General features: G+C 43.5%; 1 protein-coding gene across 1 annotated transcript; it reads left to right on the forward strand.

The window, feature by feature from the left end:
- Positions 1–344: 344 nt before the first annotated feature.
- On the forward strand, positions 345–22537 carry LOC307248152 (nesprin-2-like). The gene is made up of 21 exons (XM_080024417.1): positions 345–470; positions 2826–2948; positions 4039–4194; positions 6325–6483; positions 7401–7567; positions 11242–11404; positions 12696–12898; positions 13791–13941; positions 14499–14681; positions 14931–15068; positions 15812–16015; positions 16647–16923; positions 17360–17434; positions 18309–18442; positions 18567–18684; positions 19329–19513; positions 19721–19906; positions 20136–20255; positions 20616–20807; positions 20926–21023; positions 21436–22537. Exons 1-21 carry the CDS (start codon positions 426–428, stop codon positions 21647–21649), a joined length of 3291 nt encoding a protein of 1096 aa, XP_079880543.1. The 5' UTR covers positions 345–425; the 3' UTR covers positions 21650–22537.
- The last annotated feature ends 5227 nt before the right edge of the window (positions 22538–27764 follow it).

Raw genomic sequence — 27764 nt, forward strand, 5'->3', positions numbered from 1 at the left:
AAATCAAACTCGAACAACAAGACATCTGAAACATCCCGACCTCAACCGTATCTGTGTGGTCTGCCAGTTTGAGATATTTTAAGCTAAAAATCGCAGAGAATAAAAAAAAAAAAGCAGAACAATAACAATAGGGATCCAGCCCAAATATGCCCATATGGCCAGAAAATAGAAAGTTGAATTCTTACATAAGGTGTCATTTATTTTCTCATACATCGATTAATATGTCAATGTATTCTTTACATATTGTCTTGCTCCTCTCCTCCTTTTCCCAGCAAATAGAGGAAGCCCTGTGTGTGCACCTTGCGACGTACAAGCGGACGCTGGAGGCCGCCGAGTTCCTGTGCGCGTTGCCCACGGAGGCTCTCCAAGGCGGCCAACTGCGCACAGATCTGGAGGATCTGCAGGAGGCCTGGGATCGTGTCGCCATGCAGCTGGGTGGAGATCGAGCCCACATCAATATCGTCCTCCAGGTAATGGCCCTTTAAGGCTGGAGAGTTCCAAAACTGTCCAGAGCAACCTTCACTTGATTTCAATTTGTTTTGCTGAAAATAACAGGGTAGAAAAATAATTGCTTGCAATGCTTGAAATTATGCTTTTGGCCAATTCAATGAAAAAAAAAAATAATAATAAATACTAGCTACCTTGGCGTCGATATGTTAGAAGTCTTCTGTGTGTGTACTTTTCATACAAGTGAATTCACTTTATTGACGATGTGGGAGTTTCTTCCCACCGGGGTTTAGGGAGGGAGGCGGAGTCTTTCTGGCCGTGGTTCGCCGACCTGGCGAGAGTTTTATTGTCCATTGGCAAAATGTGGAACGCAGGCCACAATCATTTATTTTGTATAAATATCTCTGAGGAGTCTTATATTAATGGAGGTTAATAGTCATGCTCTCGGGCACAGGAGGAATGGCGTTCCTCTGCTTGCTGCTCACAAGCCTCTGCGCCGATCTCCTCTGTAAGACAAGACAACATTTTTGTCTTGTCTTACAGAGGAGATCGGCTGTTAAGAAAACTCCCAGCCTTGAGTCAGTCATCGGCCGGTGCTTGACCACGGCCCTTTGTCCACCACAGACGACTAGTGATCCAACAATCCAACACTTTCGAGTTAAGTTTTATCGTAATTTTGGTTTAAAAAATGTCCGTGGATATTCAAGTAAAACATTTTTTTTTTAATATATATTTTTTAATATTTTTTCACCCATATTCCAAACCTACGCGCGCACACACACAAACACACACACACACACACACACACACACACACACACACACACACACACACACATACACACAAGAGGGGGATCAAACAGCCGCACTAATCTAGCCGTGATCTACATCCAAGGGGCCATGCGGTCGCCAACGGTGGGCAAACCGTCCATCTGTTTCCACTGCATTCCATTCGGACACTGTGTGTGTGGTGCAATTGGACTGACACGCACAAAATAAGTGTCCCATTCAAAGCGGGTGTAATAATTCAGGATTGTAATCATTTTTTAATGGGTCTTGTCTTATTGGTTCAGGTTGGTTGATTGCTGTCTGAGTCAATAATAGGCTGTAATAGGGTGTAAAGGGGCTTTATTTCCTGCACATTCCAGGCTAATCTTCCTTCTACTTTAGCAACGGCCTCATAGGCTGCGTGAGTCGGCAAGAAATGTGTGGCTAATTGTTTATACATTTATGTAAACTGAGCAGTCTGACAGCGATTATTGGCCAGCACAACAAATACCGTTTGTACAGTATAACCCAGAAGCCTGCTATACTTGTAACCTGCGTTAATGACATCATCAAAATGTACGGGCCCCCCATGCAGGGGGTCAGGGCCCAGTTGTGTTAACACATTCTGGGTCATGCGTGTGTGTCTGTGTGTGAAAGCAGCGGGTTGTTTTATGGCTTGTCTAAACGGTAGCCATCGAACTATCTATCTAATCTTACTATAGAGAACTATATATATAGTCTGTCTGTATGTCCTTCGATTATCTGGACAACTGTTCATTTGTTCTACTTCACACCTGGCAGGTGTATTGCTGGGGACCCAAGGACGTGCAGTGTCGAATTTGGTACACGTGTGATATTAATAAGCTTTGAAAAAAAGCTCTGGGCAGCAGAGGGGCGAGGCTTCAGGGCTCCCGCTCAGCTCTGTGCAGCAGCAGGGCTGGGGCTTCAGGGCTCTGCGACCCTACGAGTCACTTACGTCCGCAGTGCAGCACCTATATGTAGTCATGTAGTCAGTTTTTCCAAAAACATGAGTCGCCATGACTTGGGCGAGTTTTTTTCCAAGGCTTTGGAACGGATCAAGAAACAAAAATGAAAACCAGAAACCATCGCTATTTCACGAGGAACAAAAACGAAACAAAACGTTAAAGTTTTTAATGTTCTGGAACCGCGGCAATACCGGAGGCCAAGCAATCGGCCCGTTCCAAACAGGCATGTTTAGAACGGGCACTGGGCACTAGTCCGGGGGAAATGGGCAAATCCCTCAAATAAGTTGAAACAACAATCAAGGGCGGGTTCTTCTCACCAAAACGGGGAGAATTCCGCCCTGATAAAGGGGGACAAAATTGTTATTTCTGAGTTCACAAGTAGGTGAATTTCACTATTGTTGCCGTGGTTTTGAGTCTCACCAATAACACAATCCGATGCACTGAGCTGATGTGTGTAAAAATAATAAAATGTCAAAATAAAATAAAAAAGACTTTTGAAGCATTTTGAAGACATTGCTGACACTGCTGTTTTGAGATACTTTTTTGCCAAGCATTCAACATCTTGTGTGAATGTTTGTGTGGAAATATTTTTCAATTAAGAAAATTCCTTTCCACTGTCTGTTAGGACTGGACACAGTGTCAGCAACGTCTAGCCAGCAGCGCACGCAAGATGGAAGAGCTCAGCGACTTGGAGCGGCTTCTGACGAACAGCGTGGAGGATTCACAAGAGGAAGAGAGGCTGATCGGGGTGAAGTGTGGCCTGACAGTATATTAACAACCCCCTGGGGCCAACCCCCTGGATTTTCAGGTTGAAAAGATGAATGTGGACGCCCATTTAAAAATCCCCAATGTCCCATTCAACAAGTCTCATTTCATGATTAACATATATATATATATATAATGAGCAGCCACCGGGTCATTATCGCAAAATAACCCCCTTCAGAGTCATACAAGACTCATCGCCCTGTCAGGGTTATTTTGACCGTCCGGCTGCACATTCAGTACATAGTTTAGGTGTGTGAGTAGGATACCATGGACTTTTGTTAAAAACCCCTGCTCCTTGTCAAATCTTTCTATATTTTTAGTTTGTCATGCTTCTCACCATCTCGCCTAAGATAAGGAGAAAATTCTATTGAAATGACAAAGTATGTCCAAGCCAATGAATTTTGAAAGTTACTGGCCCGTGGAACTAGTGGAAAATGATATTACATTATAAGCAAAGTCAACAAACAATAAATAAACAACAGAATAAATTCCTCTTGCATGACACATATGTAAATAAGTATAACAAGAAGCGATTCAGGGGTCAGTGATTATCAACTGAGGCTGTTTTGTTGAAGTTGTTGGTGCACGGCCAGCAAACTGTGAACTGGCAACCCTGACGACGCTGACAACTGGCAACGCTGATAATCAAAACAAGTTTCCCCAAACAATGGTGTGTCCCTTTACGATGGAAAATGTTCCAGTTAATTTTTTTCAATTGAGCACGACAGCCAGCGAGAGGCCAAACTTCCCCCTGTCCCTCACCCCTTCCAACCCCCCTCTCCCCTGCTATCACCCCCTACCACCACCACAATAGAGTTGCTCTATTAAAATGTAACCCCCCCACCCCCCCCACCCGCTTTCACCCGCTCCCACTCAATACCCCGACCCCCCACCCCCTTTTAACCTCCTACCCACCCCCTCTCTAATTCAACTGGTCAGCCAGGGAAGGGGATAGAGAGAGAGAGAGGCAGAGAGAGGGGGTATGCAGGTCCAGTGCAGACTGACCGGTGCACGTCTGTGTGTGCCTACTTGTGTGTGGGTGCGTGTGTGTTAATGTGTAAATCAACATGCAGGAGAACGAGGCGTCACTGGAGAGCTTGGCTGGAGGCTTGATGGAGTTGGACGGCGCCAAAGCGGACCTGTCGTGGTACGTGGCAGCCGGCGACACCGCCCTGCTGGAGCGGCAGCTGGAGCTGCTTCACTGCCAGTGGGAAGAACTCTGTGAGAAGGTAGGGAACTTGCCGGAAAGACAGCAGCGAGAGAGAGAGAGAGAGAGAGAGAGAGAGAGAAAGAGAGAGCGTGAACTTGCGCTCCACATGCGTTAGTTTGTGCAACACAAATGAATCTTGACCTTTAAGTTGATTGCAAAATGTTTAATAATGCTCCAAGTTGATGTCACTTGTTTCATTGTTATTTGAAGTAGCACTTCTAACATCTATTTTTTTTTTGTTAAGTTTTGGCAATAAATATTTTACCCTTGTCACAGTCAACGCTTTTGAAATTGGAGCTCAGAAGATCAAATACAGCGAGAGAGAGAGAGAGAGAGAGTAGTGAGGAATGATTTGAGATGGTATCAGCAATGAAAGAGTGCTACCAGCGGTTTCTTAGCATAAAGGCTGCTGCTCCGCTGGGGTCAGGCACACACACACACACACACACACACACACACACACACACACACACACACACACACACACACACACACACACACACACACACACACACACACACACACACACACACACACACACACACACACACACACACACACACACAACACACACACACACACACACACACTCTCTGTGAAAAGAGTGGGGCAGCATGGTCTAAAACATGGAGGGAAAGTGGAAATGTGATCTGTCTTCTCTTGTGGTCTCAGGACAATAAAATAAATGTATTTGCTTACCTGACTTTTTCAGTGCCAAGCCAAGGACCTTCAATTATATTTATAATGTTAGTGTAAGGTTTGGTTACCCACCTATCTCAATATCGATCAGCAGTTGTTTTCAAAGTTTTCAAACGGGGGTTGGTTTGTGCACCACTGCACCGCTGTTGAAAGCAGGTTTGCGAAGCGGAGGCTTAAGTTCCACTCGGTGCCTTGGGTGTATTAATTGTCATTCGGACGACAAACACCCACTTGCTCATCGGGAAAGCCAACAACAGTTATGATGCGGCCGCGATGGCGGTCGTTTGTCCACAACTGGAGTTATTGCGAGGTCCCTCCGTGATTTTCATCTCCGCTTAATTGGAGCCTGGGTTCCAGCAAGCGGACCCACCTGCCGCCCCTTGTAGACTTGGGCCCCAACATGCCTGCTCTTGGCATTTAGAGTTAGACTAGAGTTAAAGACTTCCTGTGTAGCCAACGTACAAGGATTTAAAAGAGAAGTTTTAATGGTGCTGCGATCAAAAGGCATGGATGGAGATGTGACTTCATTTACATTTTTTGAACTGCAGCACCTTCATGACATGACCAGCCACAACAACACACCCCCCCCCCCCCCCCCCCACACACACACACACACACCACCTCTCCGTCAACAGGTTGCAAGTCGGGGCGGCAGCCACCGGAATGGGTCCGACGAACAGATGGCCTGGTTTGGGGCTGGGCTAAAGGGATTCAGGGGACAGCCTCTATTGTTGTAACAGGGGGAGAGCACCAGTCCTCCCAGTGTGCCTGTAGCTCACAATGGAACCCAAATACACCCCCCCCCCCCCCAAGAACCCAACCAAAATGTCTGCCAGCGTTACATTTAAACACACCCCGGGGCTCATGAAACACAAATAAATGCCACAGAGTGATAAAATATGGCTACCCCAAAATAAGCCTTAGGGTCTCGCTAATCTCTCTGACCTCAAAAGAGTTGACAGTGCCCCCCCCCCCCCGACTGTGTGACATAGTGTATATTGGGGGCATTAAGCTGTCATTAGGAAAATAGACCCTGTTAATTTCATTGAAATAGCCCCAGCTCTCTTGCGTTATCACTCACTTTAGTTGATTATACAAAACCTTTAAAGAGCTTAACACGAAACCTGCTTCTGCTGTGTGAGGGGAAAAATTCATGTTTTTGTTTTTTTTATGCACAGCAGACATCTTTTACAGGAAGTCCTTGTATTTTCTCAAAGATCCGTGTATATATAAATATATTCCGTTTCTTCACAAAGAATTTCCTAGATCACAGCATATCACAAATCAGAGTCAAAACCGACAAAAAATGCCTATGAATTGCATTAAACTCTGCCTGGATCGATATTCGCTCAACATCTCAGCACTTGGCCACTGCTCATGTTTTAGTCAACAATTCCACAACGGCACCGCTGTTGAGCACATTTTCTTACCACCCTTTTTACACCCCAAGGTGTCCTCACGCAGGCAGGAGATTGCAGACCGCCTCAATGCCTGGACCATATTCAATGACAAGAACAGGGAGCTGTGTGACTGGCTGGCTCAGATGGAGAGCAAGGTGTGCCAAAGAGGGGACCTGAGCATCGAGGAGATGGTGGAGAAACTGAAAAAGGTAAGAGCAGCAAATGGACAGATATATATTAAAGCCTATAACAGTGTAACAGATCATGTCTACCTATTGCAGAAGCGCTATCTATTGACCTGAAATGAATTTACCTCAACCCAACTGATGGAAATGCCATTTGATTTGTTGCGTCATTTCTTACATTGCCTCAAAATGGCCGTGAAATTTGAATAGAAACTTCTTGTGGAATGATTTCATAAAATACTTCCGCTTAAACGATGAGGTTATTATGTAATAAATGTGGCAGCTCTATGTATGCAAGAATGGTTCATCTGGAATAGTCCTGCCCCCACCTTAGTGGGTACACAACGTCCCCTCTCTGTTGACAGTGAGGCCCTTGTGTCGTCCTATCTGTTCTTCAACCGTGAGCATTCAGCGCACTGGCTAATAATTGGTTTCGGGCATCGCACCGTCATTGTTTCAGGCTGCAAGATGAGATGAGCAAATTGGAGGCGGCCAACAATGGCCGGCATTATTTCGAGAGCTATTTCACCCAGAAAATGGGTTGCCGCCAACTGCTTAGAGAAAGACTAGCACCGAATATGAGCAGATTACCTGCGAGATGAGAAAATTGGAGACGTAGAGCAAATTGAACGATAGGGACTTGATGGAATGGTTCACTGTTTCACGTTGAAATGAAATCATAATAAAATAATCAAACCAGCCTAATATTCTCATATTAATTATCAACATCTCAAAAAGAGAGACCGCTGATGAAGGGAGCACGCTCACAAAGATCCGAGAGATTTCCTCATGATCGCCTGAAGATATTGAATAATTGTTTTGCACTCGAAAATTTGAGCTCAAGTCCTTTGCATATACTAGGCATTGCTGCATTCACTAGAGTCCAGTTTTCCGAGGGTATTTATACTTTCATCCAAGTATTTCTTCCACCGTCTCCGCAGGACTGCATGGAGGAGATCAACTTGTTCAGCGAGAACAAGAGCCACCTGAAGCAGTTGGGCGAGCAGTTGCTTCTGGCCAGCAACCAGGCCAAGAAGAGCCAGCTCCACGGCACACTGGAGGAGGTCAGCCAGCGCTGGCAGAGCCTCTTCCACCACATCGAGGCCAGGTGGGCGACTGAAACACATGGTTGGACTTATGTCAAATTAGGCATTTGGAAATATGGAGGGGACTCCACATATATTTGTCAATAAATTATGCATAGCTTGCAGAGTTGACGATGCCACATGCTTCCACACCCTTGATGGGATGTCTATTTTAGCCGCCAGTCTCTCCTGCCTTACCTCCTTTGCTGCCTGCTTCCTTGCTGCGTTGCTGCGCTCCCTCCCCTGCATTCACCTGTTGGTCTCTGCTCTTCTATCCGGTGGTGGGATGAAGCTCATCACTCCTATATTGCTAGCTCGCTCAGCATGCCAATGTTTTCTGTACACCTCACCAGGAGTGATGAGCAGTAGAGCCCGGAGCACTAAACTCAAGCGATGCCTAATAGAGATCATTTTAAAGAGTTGTTTGTAAGAAAGGCCAATATACAGTTTTTTTTCTTCAACAATATATATATATATAAATAGATATATTCAGTATATAGTTTATTCAATATATCAGTATTGATAGCGGTGTCACAATCACGCCATTTTAGCTTTAGCTTACGATTAACATTAACATACAAATTATTGCGATTAATGATTTAATTGTATTTTTTCTTTATTTTGCACTGCTTTCAAAGTATCAACCTGGGTAATAATACACACGCACCATATGAGGAAGAGCCATAAATTGACATTTAACATTGGAACATATATTTTAGGTCTCCTACCATCACCTTTCCCCTGACATTTGGATAAAAACATAACAATGGATTCTAACGATTTTGCAAAATGATCACGGTGATCTCAAATAATTGTCATCAGGCGACTATTTAATAATTATGATAGCTCTAATAACTTACATATTTTTTATATTGGTCGATATTCAGCAATATATTACAAATATAAACTATTAGAACATATGGGTTAGGGTTAGGGGTTAGTTAACATGTACTTATATCAGTGTTCTTTGTGAATTTTCTGAACATAATCAGCAATGTGTGTGCATGTGTATATATACTTGGTGGTGTGTGTTTGTGTGTGCACCGGTTTGTAGCGTGTATCTGTCATGTTTTCCACCATTTAAAATGGCCTGCCACATAAGTACAACAGCATTCTTCATGGGGCATTAACACTTACTGAATAGCATCAAGAGGGCCTATGCTGTATTTCCTTGAGGCCACTGTAATTTTAAAAAGTAGCATCAGTGCTGTTCTCCATCGACCTGCTGTTGGTGAGCCGTGCCCTGCAGCTGTCATGGATACACGGCTTCTCTCATACTAAACATACAGACTATAGGTTGAGACACAGCGATGATACACGGTAACTACCCCAACCCTAACCCTCAAGACAGATGGGCCCCTCCCCAGTCTCCATCCCGAGTCCCCACATAGGCTTTGCGAATGTCTTCGAATTGTACCATATGTCCTTGTCCCCCTCCCACTTACCCCACTGTCAGAGTGGGCCTCCCCAGTTAGGAGTTGTGTGGGGTGGGAGTGTTTGCAGGACAGGAGGTGGGGGTCTGTCAGCGTGCATTAAATGTGATGAGGGCGGATGGGTTTTTTGTGCGTCTGTACACTGTACAGTGCTGTACTGTACTGTCCAGCTGTAACCAGCATAGTGGTTTTCTTTATTTGTAATAAGTAAATCACATCACTTCCTGTGCAGTAGTACTTGAAAATCATTGGTTTAATCAAACCAAATTTTAATCAAAGGTCCTCATTTGCCTGTTATGTGAGACACAGCACCAACATTTGTTTAAGAATGGTCGGTCCAGACCAGACTGGTGTCCTTTGGTGGTCCTGTGGCGTCCTTAAACAGAGAGTCATCTACAATGTACAGTCAAAAATATTTAATGTTGTCCCAAAGGAAACTATCACAGTAAAAACAATGTTGTCAAAATATGAGTGTTTCTCATAATGTGAACACAAAGTGCGTGGGGATCGGCCAGTTTGGCCGACGCCAGAGTCCAATTGCAGCGCCGCACCGCGGCTTCCATTCTTAAGCGTTGCAGATTTTCCCATTAAAATCAGATATAGTGCTCTGTCTCCTCTGTAATAACACTGTCGCTGTGGCAGCCCAAGAGTTGGCAAACACTCTGACACACTTCCACCTACATTAGATCCGGAGAGGCTGGAAGTGCTACCGTGGAAACACACCGTATCCAAGCGACCCCCCTTCCCCCGCCCCACCCTCCTCCACCTGCCACTTTGTTAAACATCCTCACACCCTCACCATATATCTTCCCTTAACCCCTTTGTCATGGCCCCCCGCAGGGCTTTGTTCCGGCTGAATGAGAGGGAGAGATGGGGGAGGGGGGGGTATAGAATGGACTGGCACAGTGGCAAGGAGATTTTGTTTGGTCTTCTTTCGTTTTCTTTTGTTTTTGTTTTGCTTGTTGGATCTTGGTTGTGTAGCCACACGTGCCGCAACTCCCACCCTCCCTCGACCCAACCACATTGCCTAAAAGCACTTCTCTCATTCAAATGCATCAACTATCCGTTTGCCGTTTACACATTTTTTTCTACAATTTAGCGGAGAAGAAACCTTGTTGGAAGCCACTTAGTACAGTACATTCTGACTCAGTACATTCAGTACGTCTGACTCTGAATTTATGTTCAATTTTGTATTATATGTATTTTTTATAAGTAGCAGAAGAACTAACAGTGTCTATTGCCATTGACATTTGAAATACTAAACATAAATTGCAGTGCGGTAATATTTATTTCCTGCCAATGTACTATCCAGTTCTCTGATTCAGAACGAAGTGTCGATAGTGCTGATAAAAGCAAATCGAAGTTCAGAATTAACAACAGTAGTTGTTAAGTAGTCATCACTTGACAGGAAATCTCCAAAGTTTAATTTGGAGATTTCTCCCTTTCAATTTGGCCGTGTCGGGAGCTCAAATGGACTAATTGACTCCATCTTTCAAACGGGGCACACTTCAGACTTTTTAGCTCAAAAGAGGCGCCTGCAAACCCCTTCATCGGCCCTAAAGCACTACTATGATGACGTGTGTCTGGGGGGGGCTGTCGGGCGTGAGGATGGGGGCTGCTTTGTCCAGTCCTAGTTGCCACAGTAACTTTTGAAGCTGTTGTGTAGGAGACCTGGGACTGTTGATGGATAGTGAATAGTTTGGGCCTCTAGAACTTGCAGGGGAAGAGGATACTTCAGTCTGGGTTTTGTGTGACAGTATTTTTAGATCTCTTGTAATACTTTTTAAGGAGTGCTTCAGCGGGGGTTTTTCTCATCTCCTTTCAGCTTAGACCGTTTATCCAGTTATATAACCACGAAGAGAGTTTTTTTCCTTAAAGGAGAATCCGTATTAATGACTGGATAATATAAAGAGTCCTTTATAAGAGTTATTTTTAATTGAATTTCAATTCATGTTAGAGGGGTTTAATTCAATTTTGGTTCTGGCTGTTCTGGCATTAGTATATTACTCCAGCATAATTTTATTCTGTGACTGTATTCCACCACACAATTGCATGCTTGGAGCTGCTTTCACAAAAAACAAGTAGGTGGTGAAGTAGCAATCCTGTTATTTGCCAATCAGGTTCGCTTTACTTAAATGCGCATCACTAAGTGAAGTTCCATTCTTGGCTCATCTTCTGGATTGTATAAATCCACTGAGCCGAAAGCTACGAAAGGCACATGAAGCACACGTTTGAGCAAAGATTAAATGTCTATTTGCTTGTAGGGTGAAAAAATTGACGGAGACCCTATCGACAGTGCAGCAGCTGGACAAGAACATGAGCAACCTGCAGACATGGTTGTCCCGCGTGGAGGCCGAGCTCTACCGGCCGATCACCTACAGCGTCTGCCATCACCAGGAGATCCAGAGGAGGCTCGCCGAGCAGCAGGTATGGCTGAAGATACTCCCGCAAACCCTCCAGACACCCAAACCCCTCAGATCCCCCAAAACCTTCCCGACTCCAAAACCTCCAAGACGTCCAAATCCTCCAGAACCCCCAAAACCCTCAGATACCCCAAACCCTCCAGTCACCCCAAACCCTCCATATCCCCCAAACCTTCCAGACACCCAAATCCTCCAGTCACCCCAAACCCTCCCGATCCCCAAACCTTCCAGACACCCAAAACCTCCAGAACCCCCAAACCCCTCGGATTCCCTAAACTACTCAGATTCCCCAAACCACTCAGATTCCCCAAACCCTCCAGATACCCCAAACCCTCCAGACACCCCAAACCCTCCAGATCCCCCAAACCTTCCAGTGACCCCAAACCCTCCAGATCCCCCTAACCCTCCAGTCACCCCAAACTCTCCAGATCCCCCAAACTTTCCAGTTGCCCCAAACCCCCAAACCTCTCAGATCCCCCAAACCCTCCAGAATCCCTAAACGCTCCACCACCACCCTCCCACCCGCAAATCCTGCAGACCCCCAACCCTTCTACTCCCCCCTAAACCCTCCACATTACTCTTTTTCTTACATTTTTTATATACTTTATTTTCTTCTGAGTTTCTCTTTTATTTCTTTCTCCCTTTCCTTCCAGGCTTTCTTTCTTTGTCTTTCTTTTGTTCTTTTAAATTGTCTTTCTTTTTTTAGTCATTCTTTCTTTCTCCTTTTCTTTCCCTGACTTATTTTCTGCCTATATTTCTTTTTTCTAGCTTTCTTTCTTTCTTTCTTTCTTTCTTTCTTTCTTTCTCTTCATTCTTTTTTTTCTGTGTTTATTTGTGAGATTTTTTCCTTTCTTGCTTCTTATTCTTTCATCTTTCCTTTTTCGTGTACTCTTTCTTTTTCCCTTTATTTCCCTGAATTATTATTTCTACATTTGTTTTTTCTTACTTTCTCACCTTTCTTCTTTATTTTGTCATTCTTTTCCTCTCTCTTTCTTCCCTGTCTTTCTGCCTCGTTTGTGCATTTGCTGTATCTCTCGCTCTGTTGTCTCTCTCTTTCTGTCAGTCTGTCTCTCCCCTGTCCCTCCCTCCTTTCTCCATTCAGATTAATAATTCACATCAGCCCTTTGTTATATCTGGTGAGTTGTAGACTGGCTGTGCCATCACCCTCCAAACCCCCCTCCCTCTATATCCATACAGTCATTTCCATCCACCTGTCTGCTCCCCCGCCACTTTCCTCTCCTCCCATGCCTGTCCATTCACGCCTGCCCACCTGTCCGCCCCTCCCCCTTCCCCAGGAGCTGCAGCGGGACATCGAGCAGCACACGGACGGCGTGGCTTCGGTGCTCAGCTTGTGCGACGTGCTTCTCCAGGACGAGGATGCCGGCCCTGGCTCTGGCTGCGGCGCAGCGGCCGAGGGAGACTCCCTGCAGGAGACCAGCCGCAGCCTGGACCAGCGCTGGAGAACCATCTGCTCCTTGGCTCTGGACAGGAGACTCAGGTGGGAGTGGAAAACCCACTAGATCATAGACATGCACACGCACAGCTAAGTTAAGTTTCATTGTAAACTAATTAGGACTGTAGAAGATTCCTTCCGTATTTATTTGGAATTAATGTTCAAAAACAATGACATATTGAACTATTTTTTTATAGTTTGTTTGGGTACTTGCTGGAACTTTCTACTGACAGATAGTTTCTGTTTATGCGTTGACATTGATACCGGGCAAAAAGAAAGGGATGGTCATCTGATATTTTGCCCATTACAGGACAAAAATCTTGATCTTTAGCCACACAAAACATGCCAGTTAGGAAAGAAAAGGGACTTGGTTTTTTAGCAACCTTTTTTGACACCTTGATCCTGTTACGAGGCCCTAAAGGGACAACAAAAGTTAAATATCCGGATACTAAAAAGTGTCCAGAAAAAGGAGGGGTGTATTTCAAATTTTGAATTGTTATCAATATGTGATGTCACGCAAGCGTTTGTCTTTTTTTCCTACGATTTCTTCAGCAATAATTATAGAATTCTCAAAAATCCTGTCAGCTTCAGCTACACAAGCACTTTAATATGGCCTTCTCTTCATCGACACTCTTGAAGACAAAATCCAAACAGATGATTTCTCTTTTGACTGTCGATGCAACACGTATAACCCAAATTAGGGTTAGGGCTAGACAAGCTTTGTTGTTCGAGATGGCACAACTCAGCTTGACTTCAAAATAATGTTGTGACTCCACCCTCCATTGTGGTTTGGACATATTCAGCACTTAATGGTCGGTTCGGTGTCAAAGCAGATACAAAGCAGCAGGGAAGGATACTTATTTCTTGCGGCGTTTGCTGTGAAAACCTTTTATTTGTTTTTTCTAGATCTTGACCCCCGTTGTGTGACTCCTTATAGAATCGAAGAGACTTGGAGGCTGTGGTGTAAATTCCTTGACGACTACTCGCGCTTCGAGGACTGGCTCAAGATGGCGGAGCAGACGGCGGCCAACCCCAACACAGCAGACGTTTTATACACTGTTGCTAAGGAGGAGCTCAAGAAATACGAGGTCGGTCAAGGGGATTAGCGGGGGAAACCATAAGATTTTCATCCATCTTCAGCGCTTGGTGTATTTGCTTTGAAAACACTCACTCCATGGCGTGTTGCTTCAGGACAACACATTCAACTGTTTCATTTATCTCAGCAAAACAGATATGAATTTGTTTCAACCACAAAGAACACACTTTGAAACAGGTATTGCTAATTAGTGATGCAAGACTCACAAACGATTTGTTTGGGAGTAAGGAGTTGGAAGTCAGAGGCACTTCATGTGGCTGGTTTGCGCTTTGCATTCCACCAAAATAAATAATCTTGACAGAATTTAATGATTCTTTTGACAATTCCATTTACAACTCAGAGCCAATGACTCTTCTGACTCGTTAGACCAACAGAATCAAACAAATAAATAGCCGGAAAATGTAACAAATCTATTCACTGAGTCACACTTAAAGAGCTGAATGGCCAAAAAGAACCAAACTTTGAACTGCCTCTAATGTATTAAGCCATTATTCACCATTGTCAACCCCCCCCCCCACACACACACACACACACCCACACACTCCTCAGAGTTTTCAGAGGCAGGTTCACGAGCGCCTGACGCAACTTGAACTGGTCAACAACCAGTACCGCCGTCTGGCCCGTGAGAACCGCACCGACCGGGCCAGCCAGCTCAAGGCCATGGTCCACCAGGGCAACCTCCGCTGGGACAGCCTCCATCGCAGGGTGGTGGCCATCCTCCGTAGGCTCAAGGTACTAAAAGAAGATCAGCCTTAAAGAGGAAGAATATTATATATTACTTAAAAATAGCTGTTTTTTTTAATAGCTTGCACAACACACAATTCAATGCTTGATTTCAACTGCATGCTTTCACCAATCAACCAAATTTTGGGCAGCCAAGTCTTCTACTCAACTCAGCGGGGTCTACTCCCCTTTCCACCCATCACATCTTTGTGCTTCCCCCCACACACTCTTCTCATACACACGCCCTCTTTGTCTCAGCATTTCACAGGGCAGAGGGAGGACTTTGAGGGCACCAGGGAGAGCATGCTGGTGTGGCTGACGGAGCTGGACCTGCAGCTCACCAACGTGGAGCACTTCTCTGAGAGCGACGTCCACCACAAGATACAGCAGCTCAAAGTGAGGGCGCACACAGACACACATGCATACAGGCACACACACAAGATTTGCTGTAGTCAAACAGCAATATCAGCAACCAAGCAGACGATGAGGAGAGAATATTAACTTTTTGACCACTAGAGGGAGCACTAGTCTATCAAAAACGATTCCAAACTTCAACCTTCTCTGTCTTGTAGGAGCCAGACCCTGGCCCATTCTTGTTTTAGCCTCTTTTTGATTAATCTCTCTGAGGTTCTGTTTTACGAAACAGTGCCTTGATCCTGTTGTCTTCCAACAAATACTTACTACAGGAAATAGTCAATGCGCAGAGGGACAGACCAGGCTTTGTCATCAAAGAGAAAAGAGGATGAACAAACTGTCAAGAGTTTTACTAGTCACTCATTGTAGGCCGCCAAAAATCCTGCTGTGATACTAGTTTGATGGAAAGACCAAGGGGCGGCAAACCTTTTCCTTTTTTTGTAGATCCAAAGCTGAGACTTAATGGTGGGCTGTGGGTTCACAAAAACGTTAAACAAGATACAAAATGGTACAAGGATCCAAAGATCTATTCTTCTCCTATGTTTTTATGAATAATCAGACAAGAATCATTGTGCCTTATTACAGCATTATGATAATGTTCTTTTGCTCCAACAGGCCCAATTGTAAGGTTCTAGCGGACCCATTTGGGCAGAAAGATACCTGATGAGTTTGGTGCGGTTTTTTTTTTACCCTTTATCCATCCAGCTGCATTTTTTTTGTCGCAGGGCTTTCAGAAAGAGATCACCCTGAACACGGAGCGCATCGATGGGCTGATTGTCTTCGGAGAGGGCCTAATCCAGAAGAGCTCCCCGCTGGACGCTGCCATCATAGAAGAGGAGTTGGAGGAGCTCCATGCCTACTGCCAGGAGGTCTTCGGCCGCCTGGTCCGCTTCCACCAGCGGCTCAGCCAGCCCCCGGTTAGTGGGCGTGTACACACACACACACACACACACACACACACACACACACACACACACACACACACACACACACACACACACACACACACACACACACACACACACACACAAAGAATCAGCAGGGATCTTCTGATTTGACACAATTCAAAATAACTCACATTTCCTTACTTTAAATCTATAATCCTTGCAATTATTCAGATTCTCCATGTATTCTGTATTAAGATATTTTCATAAAAATAGATTTGATTGGATTAAATTACGTAGATTAGATTAGATTCAATTCAACTAATTGTCATTGCTCAGAGTACAAGTACTGAGGCAACAAAATGCATTTCTCTGCATTTTAATATCCTCGTAACTGACGTATCTAGGAGCAGTGGGCTGCCATATAGCGGCAACTCCAATATGCATTATTGACCGAACTGTATCGTTGGAACAGAGTGTTGGAACGTTCTGTGGCATTCAATGCCAAAGTGTCATACCCAAGTCGTTATCTCTTCAGCGTCAGTGAATCAATGATAGAACTAAAAGTTAGTACTGTTCAGAGTCTATGTGACCGGTGATCTTTTTGTTAAAAGGACATTTTTAGAGTTAGAAACAGCTGACGTAACGACTTTTCTCTCAGGCGGCGGAAGAAGAGCCGGCACTCTTCGGTGACAGCTCCTCTCTGGTGGAGAGCCTTGAGCTGGTTGGCCGGCCGTGGCTGGGCCGGGGAAGCCTCCCCGCCACGCCCACCCACCTACTGCTGGCCTCCCCACTGGAGCGCTCGGGCCGGGAGACCCCGCTGAGCGTGGACTCCCTGCCACTCGAGTGGGACCACACGGGTGACGTGGGAGGATCTTCGTCTCCCGAAGAGGAGGAGGAGGAGAAGGAGGAGGAAGTGGATGGGGAGGGGACCTACTTCAGCATGCTCTCAGGTAGCTCGGATGAAAGGATTTCAATCGCTAAGCTCCCGCAGAAACCAGCATTTGAGTTTCCCACATTATGATCCACAAATGGCAAACCAATACATTAAACTTTGTCTGAAAAGTACCTAAACATCACACTCACGTGTGTGACTGTGACTTTAATTCAGTTGTGTGCACGCATAGGGAGCCATGAATGTGTCCATACGCATTTGAAAATAGACAACAGACTTCTGCACTTTGCAGTTGCCATTGCTTAGGAGCTGCTCTTCAGGTGGGCACTAGGTTCAGATAAGTGAGGTTCAATTAAACAGGGTTCCACCGTAATTCATTTGATACCATATATGAGAAACTTGACAAAGAAGATCTGTCCACAGCAAAATCCACACAATGTAAGTCTTTAAACACAACACACATATACAGAGCTATTGTACCTTGTTCCTCCCAGGGGTGGAGACATCTCCGAGCCAGGAGGAGTTTCTAGAAGCACCTGAGGATCAGGCCGTAGAGGCCTGCTCAGTGGGTAGGAACAGCATCTTGCTTTTCTGCATATAATGTATTTCATTCTCCTGCTACACCACCGCTGCATGGCTGCGGGGTGTTCCAGAGGAATGGTTTGGAAAATCCCAACAGGACTTTTCAACCCTATTTTTATTCCTGCCTTTTGTTTTTGCAATTTTGATGTTCACATTGAGTTTGCATGCCTCACAAGTTTATTCGTGGGTGCAGAACATTGCTCCTGTCCCGTATGGAAGCACATATGTAGCTGTATTCAAATGATTCCAAAGTCATTCTCTCACCACAGGAACAAAATTCACTTCTCAATTTGGTAATACATTTGAATATAGTTGCACACTGGATATTGAGTGTGAAATGCACTTAAGGTCTCAGGCCAGATCTGCACTTTTTAATGGGTTTAATTTGGAAAATATATAATATAATAATATAATAATTATATCAAATCAATAATTTTGTAATCAATATAATCAATAATCAATAATTAAATCAAATACATTTAAAAAAGATAAGATAAAAGAATACATTTGTGATTTATGAGCAAAATATACAATTTTACAAATTAATTAAGTGCAGGAGAAGTCAATATATGAATATTTTTAAAAAGTAGAAATAAAAAATATATACATATTACATTTTTTTAATTAAAAAACAATAATAATTTAAAAAAAAATCCTAAATGTTTTGGTAAGGCTAACATGCATTTCACAGCATCACACAAATCATCTCTTTTTCTCTGGTTTGGGTGATTTGTGCTCGTTTCAGGCTGGATTTCAACCAGCGGGTGGAGATGAAATGTGTACTTTCGGCATGAAAGAAGCACGTTTTTCTCGAAGCGGTTATTTCCTCCTGATTTCAACCAGATGCCATGTCCGATTCAGCTCCCAGCAGGTCGGCAGCCATGCCCGGCTCTCCGGGGTGCGGGCTGTCCAAAGGAGTGCCGCTCCAGCTGGATCTAGAGGGCCATGCCGAGCACCCACCTGTCCACAGCAGCACCCCACAAAAGCAGGGTTACGTAAGTCAAACGTCCATCGGGGACGGTAGATGAAGTGCAACGGTAGAGAGGAGTGATTCTACTGCGCAGTTGTGTCTGAAGCCGGCACTCGCGAAGTGTTTTTGTTTATTTGTTTCATTTCCAGCTGCGTGTGACGTCAGAGCACAGCGGCAGCATCGAGAACATTACCAGGGGCTCGCTGATCCTGGATGAGGATGATGAGGCTCTCCAGGGCGTAACCACCACCGCAGACAACCTGTCAGGTAGACCACTGGTTTTTGAAAGGTCCATGTTAACGTCACATTGAAATTTAGTGAAAAACATTTTCCACGCACTGCAGTTGATCTTGTTTAAATTAGATAATAAATATTATTATTATTATTAAATAATGATAAATAAGAGACTTGAAAGTGACTCCATTGACTATTTTGCTTTGACTGTTTACACTGTGTGTAATGAGGAACGGGTGAGCGCAGCACAAAGTTGCACCACAAGGTAAACGTTGCGTAAATATTGCCATGGTGATTTGGAGATTGCTAACCTTGCTCTGAAACAAGGACTATGTTTGCCATTTGGAAAATATATTTAGAAATGGCCAGTTGTTTCCTGGGACATACTGAACTTCCCCACGGGGATTAATAGTGTTGTCTTATCTTAACAGCACCAATCCTTCTGCTTTTGGTCAAGTGCAAGTGCTAAGTGACTTCAGTGAAATTAATGCAATAAATAAACTTTTAAATTCACCCTAGTTTTTCATCTAACTGGCCTCATGAAGGGAAACAGTGCTGTTAAGATGGTTCATGTCCACAACATGGTTTGTTTTGTCTCACTAGAATATTGGTCGACTGACAAGCAATTTAAGGTTGTTCCTATAAAGCAGTGTGTTTGTGTACACACATATGCTTAGTGGTGATTGAACATTGGGTGCCGCTGCGGGCTGAGCCTCGCCAGGAGGCCCCCCGGGATCTGACCTCTGACCTGAGCGACATCACTTCCTGGCTCGGACGGGTGATCCCTGAGCTGGAGCTGCTCCGACACGCCGACCCCGCGGGAGCTGTGGAGGACATAGAGTCCGGTGCCAAACAGCTCAAGGTGACGGGTTGTCTGCAGCCTCTTAAATAAGGTCCTACAGTGTATTGAAATTTATGAAAAAAGTCGTGAATTTGATTGTTATGGATATTAAAAAGGGACTTTGAGGAGAATTCTACAGTACGAATAGAAACCGGAATTTGGCCGACTTTCTGTGCACTGCAATGGACATCAGATGGATCTATAATTGTAATATTGACGCTCTTATAGGAGACACAGGAGGAGTTGGCTCACTACAAGCCCCTCGTGCTCTTGGTCAACCTTCGGGCCCGGGAGAGCCGAGGGGACCCAGAGCTGGAGGGAAGCCTGGGAAACATGAACCGAAGCTGGAGACGAGCGTGCGCCGCTCTCCAGGAGAGGGAGGGTGGCCTCAGGAAGATGCTGATGCACTGCCAGGTGAGGTTCCAAATCCCCACAGATCTTGAAAGGAAGCAGTGGTTTCCTCTTTTTTGTTTCTCCTATATTCATCTGGTTTTCTTGTTGGATCATCATCAAAACCCTCAAAAAAAATCCATTTCAATGGTTAGTAACAAACCACTGAATAAATAATTGGAATTTAGACTCGTATTGACCCGTTGACTAGGATAACAATAACCTTTGATCCCCTTCTTCCCCCTTTCTTCAGGAATTCCACAAAAGGCTCCAGTCCTTACTACTGTGGCTGGACCACGCAGAGAGTAGACGCTGTGCGGTGGACGTCGGCCAACAACCTCACACTCCCGTTCCCACCCACCACACACTCGCTGTGAGCTAATAGTCCTGCTCTATGTGCACTAAATGTGAAAATCGGTCAATAAACAACCTCACAGAAATACCGAGGATATAAAAATAGTTGTTTGACTGTGCGAGCATGGTGTGTCATAAAAGAAAGGATTTTGTATTATTTGTTTCAGCTAGAATGTTCTAATATTTCAGCCTGTTAATAGTCTGCTGGGTAATGACTAGAACTGCACTTAGTGGTGTAACAACAAAAAGACACAAATAAAAGTCTCGACCCTCATCGTTACCTTTCTAACCAGCTTGTCAGTGGTGCCTATAAAATCTGTCTTCTATAAAATCTACCGTTACCGGCAACGTGATCGTCTCCGCTCTGTGTGATCTCCAGTGTCTTCGTGCGGAGCTGCAGAGCAGGCAGGCCCACTTGGATTCCCTGCGGGCCCTGTGGGGCCAGCTGCAGCCCGAGGAAGGGACAGAGGAGGGCGCCGAGGTCCGCGAGAAGCTCCATGTGACGGGTACCAAACTGAATTTGCTCCTGAGGCAGGTGGACCGAGACCTCGGGGGCCTGCGGCTACGACCGGTAACGTCGGACCATCCTACCTTGACACACTTTGATCAAAAGCCAATGCATTTCTAAAAGATGGCAGTTCGTAGGCGCTGATGAGGCTTGTCTGTGGGTTGTGGCTTGTGTGTCACAGGACTGTGAATTTACTTCAATTGAAGTAGAAGACCTGGATCCCTTGGTAGAGTGCCCCTGGCAGGGGAAACATTCAAAGAAGGCCTCCACCACAACAAGGTTTGTAATTTTATGCACTCCAACTTGGACTGAGCTTATTTTGATATCATTGTTTATCGTTTTTCAGTGGTACCTAATGAAATAGTCATTGTGAGTTCTAAATAGATGGTTAAAGGATAGGTTCGCCATTCATCAACCCAGGCATTATAAAATCGTAGGTACCCATCATCTATAACTGCACATAGTTCAACCCCGCCACCCCCCCGTCAACAGGTTTGCCCACAACGGCAAAATGCCTAGAGCTGGAGGTGGGGGTCCGTGTGCCTTTTCATTTTTTTTGAGCACCTGCCCCTCAAAGTCTCTGCACGGGCCTGGTTTGATGTCATACTTTACATCAGCATACGTCACATTTGGCTGCATGCTTTATAAATCACTTTATCCACCCACCTCTCTCTTTTGGGTACTCATCCAGGGAGACTGAGGCGTGGGACCTGCCGCCTCCTCCCTCCTTCCTCCGTCGGGTGCTCTGCGCCGCCCTCCCCCTCCAGCTGCTCCTGCTCCTCCTGCTGGCGCTCGTCTGCTTGGTGCCTTTCCTGGAGAGCGGCCCCAGCTGTGCCCTGTCCAACAACTTTGCCCGCTCCTTTTACCCCATGTTACGCTACACCAACGGGCCCCCGCCCACGTGACACCAGGAGACCAGTGAGGGGTGGGGCGGTCAGTAATATTCGACTTTTTATTGAAGCAGCAATTACAAATTGTCAAATGCCATTCCTTTGTTGAGAGAGGGTCCTTAATTTGGTTTGAAATTGTCTGGTCAACATAAATTGGTCTAAACTGGCTAGACCTAATGGCTGGGCCCTAGAAATCACTCCCTCCAGGAATGTCATTTTAACCGCAGTCCCTGCAAAGTGCATCAATGTTTGTCTTGAAAAAAAGACAGTTTTCCGCTTGCCAAAAAAAAAGCATCTTTCCCAGATTTTTTTTTCCTGTATTCCAAGATTGACTTTTAGATCAGCCTGTATTTATTTCATGATAGAAGTTTTTTCCCCGTGTACTGTGTCGTGGTTCATTCTGGTAGATATGGGGTGCATCCGTGTTTCTCTATGGCATAGTAGAAATGTGCCAAGGCAGTGCCATACTGGTACACAGCCACGCCCACTGGTACACAGCCACGCCACGTGGTCGAGGAGATAAAAGGTATAGTGGAAAAGCTTACCCGCCCATTCATGAAAGTGCAGTTCTTCGCTTTGTTGTGAATTTTACACCACAACACATCGAACTCCTCGATCAACTTCTCCTCAGTTGAATTACTCAAATTGTTCTCCAGCGCAAAAATGTTGTTGTGATGTTCAATGACATCAACATGTTTATGCCCCAATATAATTTTGGCAGCGCTTCTGGAGCTAAACCCGAGCTCGAGCAGACATTAGATATTTTCACTGCACCATGGAAAATAAGATTTTAGGCTGTAGAAAGTGTGTATATAATGTAATTATATAATGTATATATATATATGAAATCAATGTATTTATGCTCTGAATGCTTTGGCAATAAACACTGTTTGTCTGAACTTATTTGCTTTTCACTTGTAATTTTATTTTTGAACACATGCTAGAACATATAGAACATATTCAAGATAGATCCTTCTCGGCAGGTAGACGCTTCTCGATTGGCAGATACTTCTAGATAGTTCCTTTTAGGTAGGTATAACCTTCTAGATTGTTACGTCTAGTTAGATAGAACATTCTAGATAGTTACTCCCAGATAGGTAGAATCTTATTGATAGTTACATCGAGATAGGTAGAAGCTTCTCGGTGGGTAGTTATAGGTAGGCAGAACCTTATAGATAGTTACTTCTAGATAGGTAGAACATTCCCGATAGGTAGTTATAGGAAGACAGAGCCTTCTAGATTGGTACCTCTAGGTAGGTGAAACCTTCTAAATAGTTGATTCTAGCTGGGTAGAACCTTCTAGATAGTTACTTCTAGATAGGTATAACCTTCAAGATAGGAAGGTAGAAGGTGGGTAGCACCTTCTAGATAGGTAGCGCCTTCTAGACTGGTACCTCTAGGTAGGTGAAACCTTCTAAATAGTTGATTCTAGCTACGTAGAACCTTCTAGAAAGTTACTTCTAGATAGGTATAACCTTTGGAATAGGAAGGTAGAAGGTGGGTAGCACCTTTTAGGTAAGTAGAACATTCTAGATAGGTAGTTATAGGTAGAACCTTCTAGATAGTTGCTTCTAGATAGGTAGAACCTTCTAGATAGTTACTTTTAGATAGGTAGAACCTTCACAATAGAAGGGTAGAGGGTGGCCAGCACCTTCTTGATAGGTAGAACATTCTAGACAGGTAGTCATCGGTAGAACCTTCTAGATAGTTACTTTTAGATAGGTAGAACTTTCTAGATAGAAGGGTAGAAGGTGGCTAGCACCTTCTAGATAGGTAGAACATTCTAGATAGGTAGTCATCGGTAGAACCTTCTAGATAGTTACTTCAATATAGGTAGAACCTTCTCGATAGGGAGGCAGAAGGTGGGTAATTATAAGGTAGAACCTTTTACATAGCTACTTCTAGGTAGGTAGATCCTTCTAGATAGTTAATTCTGGATAGATAGATAGGTAGTTATAGGGAGGTAGAACCTTCTAGACAGGTAGTTATAGGTAGGTAGAACCGTCTAGACAGGTAGTTATAGGTAGGTAGAACCGTCTAGATAGGTTGAACCTTCTAGATAGTTACTTCTAAATAGGTTGAACCTTCTAGATAGGTAGAACTTTTGAGATAGGAAGGTAGAAGCTGGGTGGCACCTTCTAGATAGGTAGTTATAGGTAGAACCTTCTAAATAGTTACTTCTAGATAGGTAGAAGCTTCTAAATTGGTTGTCAAAGGTAGGTGGAACCTTCTAGAATGTTACTTCTAGATAGGTAGTACCATCTAGGTAGTTACTTCTAGATAGGTAGAATCTTCTAGATAGTTACTTATAAATAGATAGAACCTTCTAGATAGGTAATTATAGGTACTGTAAGTAGAACTTCGTAAATAGTTACTTCTAGATAGTCAGAATCTTCGAGATAGGTAGGTAGAAGGGGGTAGCACCTTCTAGATTGGTAGTTATATCAAGGAAGAACCCTCTATATAGGTAGTGATTGGTAGGTATAACATTAAAGACAGGCAGAACCTTCTAGATTGGTACCTCTAAGTAGGTAAAAACTTGTAGATAGTTACTTCTAGAAAGGCGGAACCTTCTCGATAGTTATTTCTAGATAGGAGGAACCTTTTAGATAGCTACTTCTAGGTAGGTAGAACATTCTAGATAGTTATTTCTTGGTAGGTAGAGCCTTCTAGATGGCTACTTCTGGGTAGGTAGAACCTTCTAGGGTGGTACCTCTAGGTAGGGTAAAAACTTCTAGATAGTTACTTCTAGAAAGGCGGAACCTTCTCGATAGTTATTTCTATAGGTAGAACATTTTAGATAGTTACTTCTAGGTAGGTAGAACCTTCTAGATGGTTACTTCAAGGTAGGTAAAACCTTCTAGACAGGTTAATATAGGTAGGTACTGTAGAACCTTCTAGATGGTTACTTTTAGATAGGTAGAACCTTCTAGATAGGGAGTTATATATAAGTAGAACCTTATAGATTGTTACCTCTAGACAGGTAGAACCTTCAAGATAGTATCTTCTAGATACGTCAAACCTTCTGGATAGTTACTTTTAGATAGGTTGAACCCTCTAGATAATAACTTCTAGATAGGTAGAACATTCTAGAGTTATTTCTTGGTAGGTAGAGCCTTCTAGATGGTTACTTCTAGGTAGGTTGAACCTTCTAGGGTGGTACCTCTAGGCAGGTAGAACATTCTAGATAGTTACTTATAAATAGATAGAACCTTCTAGATAGGTTATTATAGGTAAGTAGAACTTTCTAGATAGTTTCTTCTAGATAGTCAGAATCTTCGAGATAGGTAGGTAGAAGGAGGTAGCACCTTCTAGATTGGTAGTTATATCAAGGAAGAACCCTCTATATAGGTAGTTATTGGTGGGTAGAACATTAAAGAAAGGCAGAACCTTCTAGATTGGTACCTCTATGTAGGTAAAAACTTGTAGATGGTTACTTCTAGAAGGGCGGAACCTTCTCGATAATTATTTCTAGATAGGAAGAACTTTTTTGATAGTTACTTCTAGGTAGGTAGAACCTTCTAGATGGTTACTTCTAGGTAGGTCGAACCTTCTAGACAGGTTTTGATATCTAAGTAGAACCTTATAGATTGTTACCTTTAGACAGGTAGAACCTTCAAGATTGTAACTTCTAGATGGGTCAAACCTTCAGGATAGTTACTTTTAGATAGGTTGAACCCTCTAGATAGTAACTTCTAGATAGGTAGAACATTCTAGATAGTTACTTCTAGATAGGTAGAACATTCTAGATGGTTACTTCTAGGTTGGTAGAACCTTCTTGACAGGTAATTATAGGTACGTAGAACCTTCTAGGTGGTTACTTCTAGATAGGTAGAACCTTTGAGATAGGTACTTCTAGATAGGTCTTTCTATGTATGTAGGACATTCTTGATAAGTGAAACTGTCCAGATATTTACTTCTAGACCAGAGGACCTTCTAGATAACTAATTCTAGATAGGTAGAGCCTTCTAAATAGGTAGTTATAGGTAGGTGGAACCTTCTAGATAGTTATTTCTAGGTAGGTATAATCTTCTAGATAGTTACTTATAGGTAGGTAAAACCCTTGAGATACTTACTTCTAGATAGGTAGAACATTCTAGCTGGTTACTTCTAGGTTGGTAGAACCTTCTAGACAGGTAGCTATAGGTAGGTAGAAGCTTCTAGGTGGTTACCTCTAGATAGCTAGAACCTTCTAGATAGGTATTTGTAGTTAGGTCTTTCTATGTAGGTAGGACATTCTCGATAGGTAGAACTCTCCAGACATTTACTTCTAGACAGGGAGAACCTCCTCGATAACTAATTCTAGATAGGGAGAACCTTCTAGATGGGTAGTTATAGGTAGGTGGAACCTTCTAGATAGTTCTTTCTAGGTAGGTAGAATCTTCGAGATAGTTACTTCTAGATAGGTAGAACCTTTTAGATAGGTAGTTATAGGTAGGTAGAATCTTCTAGATTGTTACTTCTAGATTGATAGAACCTTCTTTATAGGTAGTTGTAGGTATGTAGGCCAGACCAATTTCTTATTAAAAAGAAAAATAAATTAAGTTTTGGGGCTAAATCACATCTGTTACCTCAGCGCCTGATATTCTAATGCTTTTCAGAACACAGATGGAACACTGAGGTTGTCTGGTGATTTAACACACACGGCTTCTAATGCTGGTTGTCCTGGAGACGAAGCACCCACACATTCTGACCACATGCATCTTGGGCGCCTCATTAAACAGTCTGTAGCCAAAAACCGCGATGATTACATTGGAATTCATTAGCCAAAATTGCAATAATGAAGGAGATATGGCTGAACTTGACAACATGCCATGAACTTGACCAGCATATATATTTTTTATATTAAAGGATAAGTTCACCATTTTATTCATGTGAGTTTCACATTTTCAAAAAGGTGATTTAAATGTTTTTTATTGAAGCTTGAACCTATGCCCAACTAACAAGGCCTTCGTCTAGAACAACAGCAAACCTATCCATTTAATTTTGGAAGCTAATAATTATAATTTCACCTGCGAAAAATGACACTTAAAACAGTGTAAACAGGACAGTACACTCACACAGTGCTTGTTTATACGTTCTAGATGTTTTTAATGTTGAAAGGTGCAGGGTCCACTTGAGAGTAAATGTAGCAGTGCAAATTCACGATTGTCAAAGCTGCAGAAAAAAAATAGCGCACATAGGGAGCTAGCCAATAAGTACTTGGAACCAAAAATAGCTTTTCTCAGCCCCATAAGAGACAAGTAAAGAGAGAGGAACATCATCTTGCGACATAGTGGTTTCACAGAAATAAAAACAAGTCTTCCACGATAAAGTTCGGATTGGACAGACATGGCCCATCCTTGATGACATTTCCAGCATTTAATGTCCCTTGTTACAACATCTCGAGAGCATTTATTTTTATTATTATTATTATTTTTTTTATTATTATTATTTCCTGACAACCACTTGCTCCAACGCTTTTTAACAATCTTTTCGAAGCGTAAAAATCTGTGTTTTAACGGCGGTACAAATGGGTCTGGCGAGCAGCGAATGCATTAAAAAAAAGAATTGTCAACACATGGTTTACAGTGGCGGCCATGAAGGCATCGAAAATGACGAGAAGAACATCTCGATGCCTTAAGGGACTTAGAAAAAATATATATACTGTATACAGTATATCCCTTTTATAGGTTTGCTTTGAGTTTAATAGACTGTTTCAAATGTTAAAAGTACAGTTCAAATGGCAGGTAAAATCTATTATGAGGGCAATTCTCCTGAGTCTATTGAAGATACCGAAATACATTCCTTACAACTCATACTGTCTTATCCACTAACAAAAACCTTATCGCCCTTCTGCCTTTTCCTGAATAATTGCTAGTGTGAGCAGTTTGGCAATCATAAAAGCATTGAGGGGATTTTATATGATACAAGATGCCTTGTGAGTTCAAACAACTACTGTTGACGCTTTAACATCGCATCAGTGTGATCTCAGGCAAGTCAAGATTTCAACACGGGAGATTTCCAAACTAAATTTGCAGACAAATTCTTCATTGCAAACAACCAGGGCCCGTATTTATCAAGCATCTTACCTTAACCTAGGAAACTGCTGGTGTCTTCATAGGGATTTAAGTCAGTTTTACACTGAATC

The sequence above is a fragment of the Zeus faber genome (assembly GCF_960531495.2).
Source record: "Zeus faber genome assembly, chromosome: 2".
In the NCBI taxonomy this organism is placed as follows: Eukaryota; Metazoa; Chordata; class Actinopteri; order Zeiformes; family Zeidae; genus Zeus; species Zeus faber.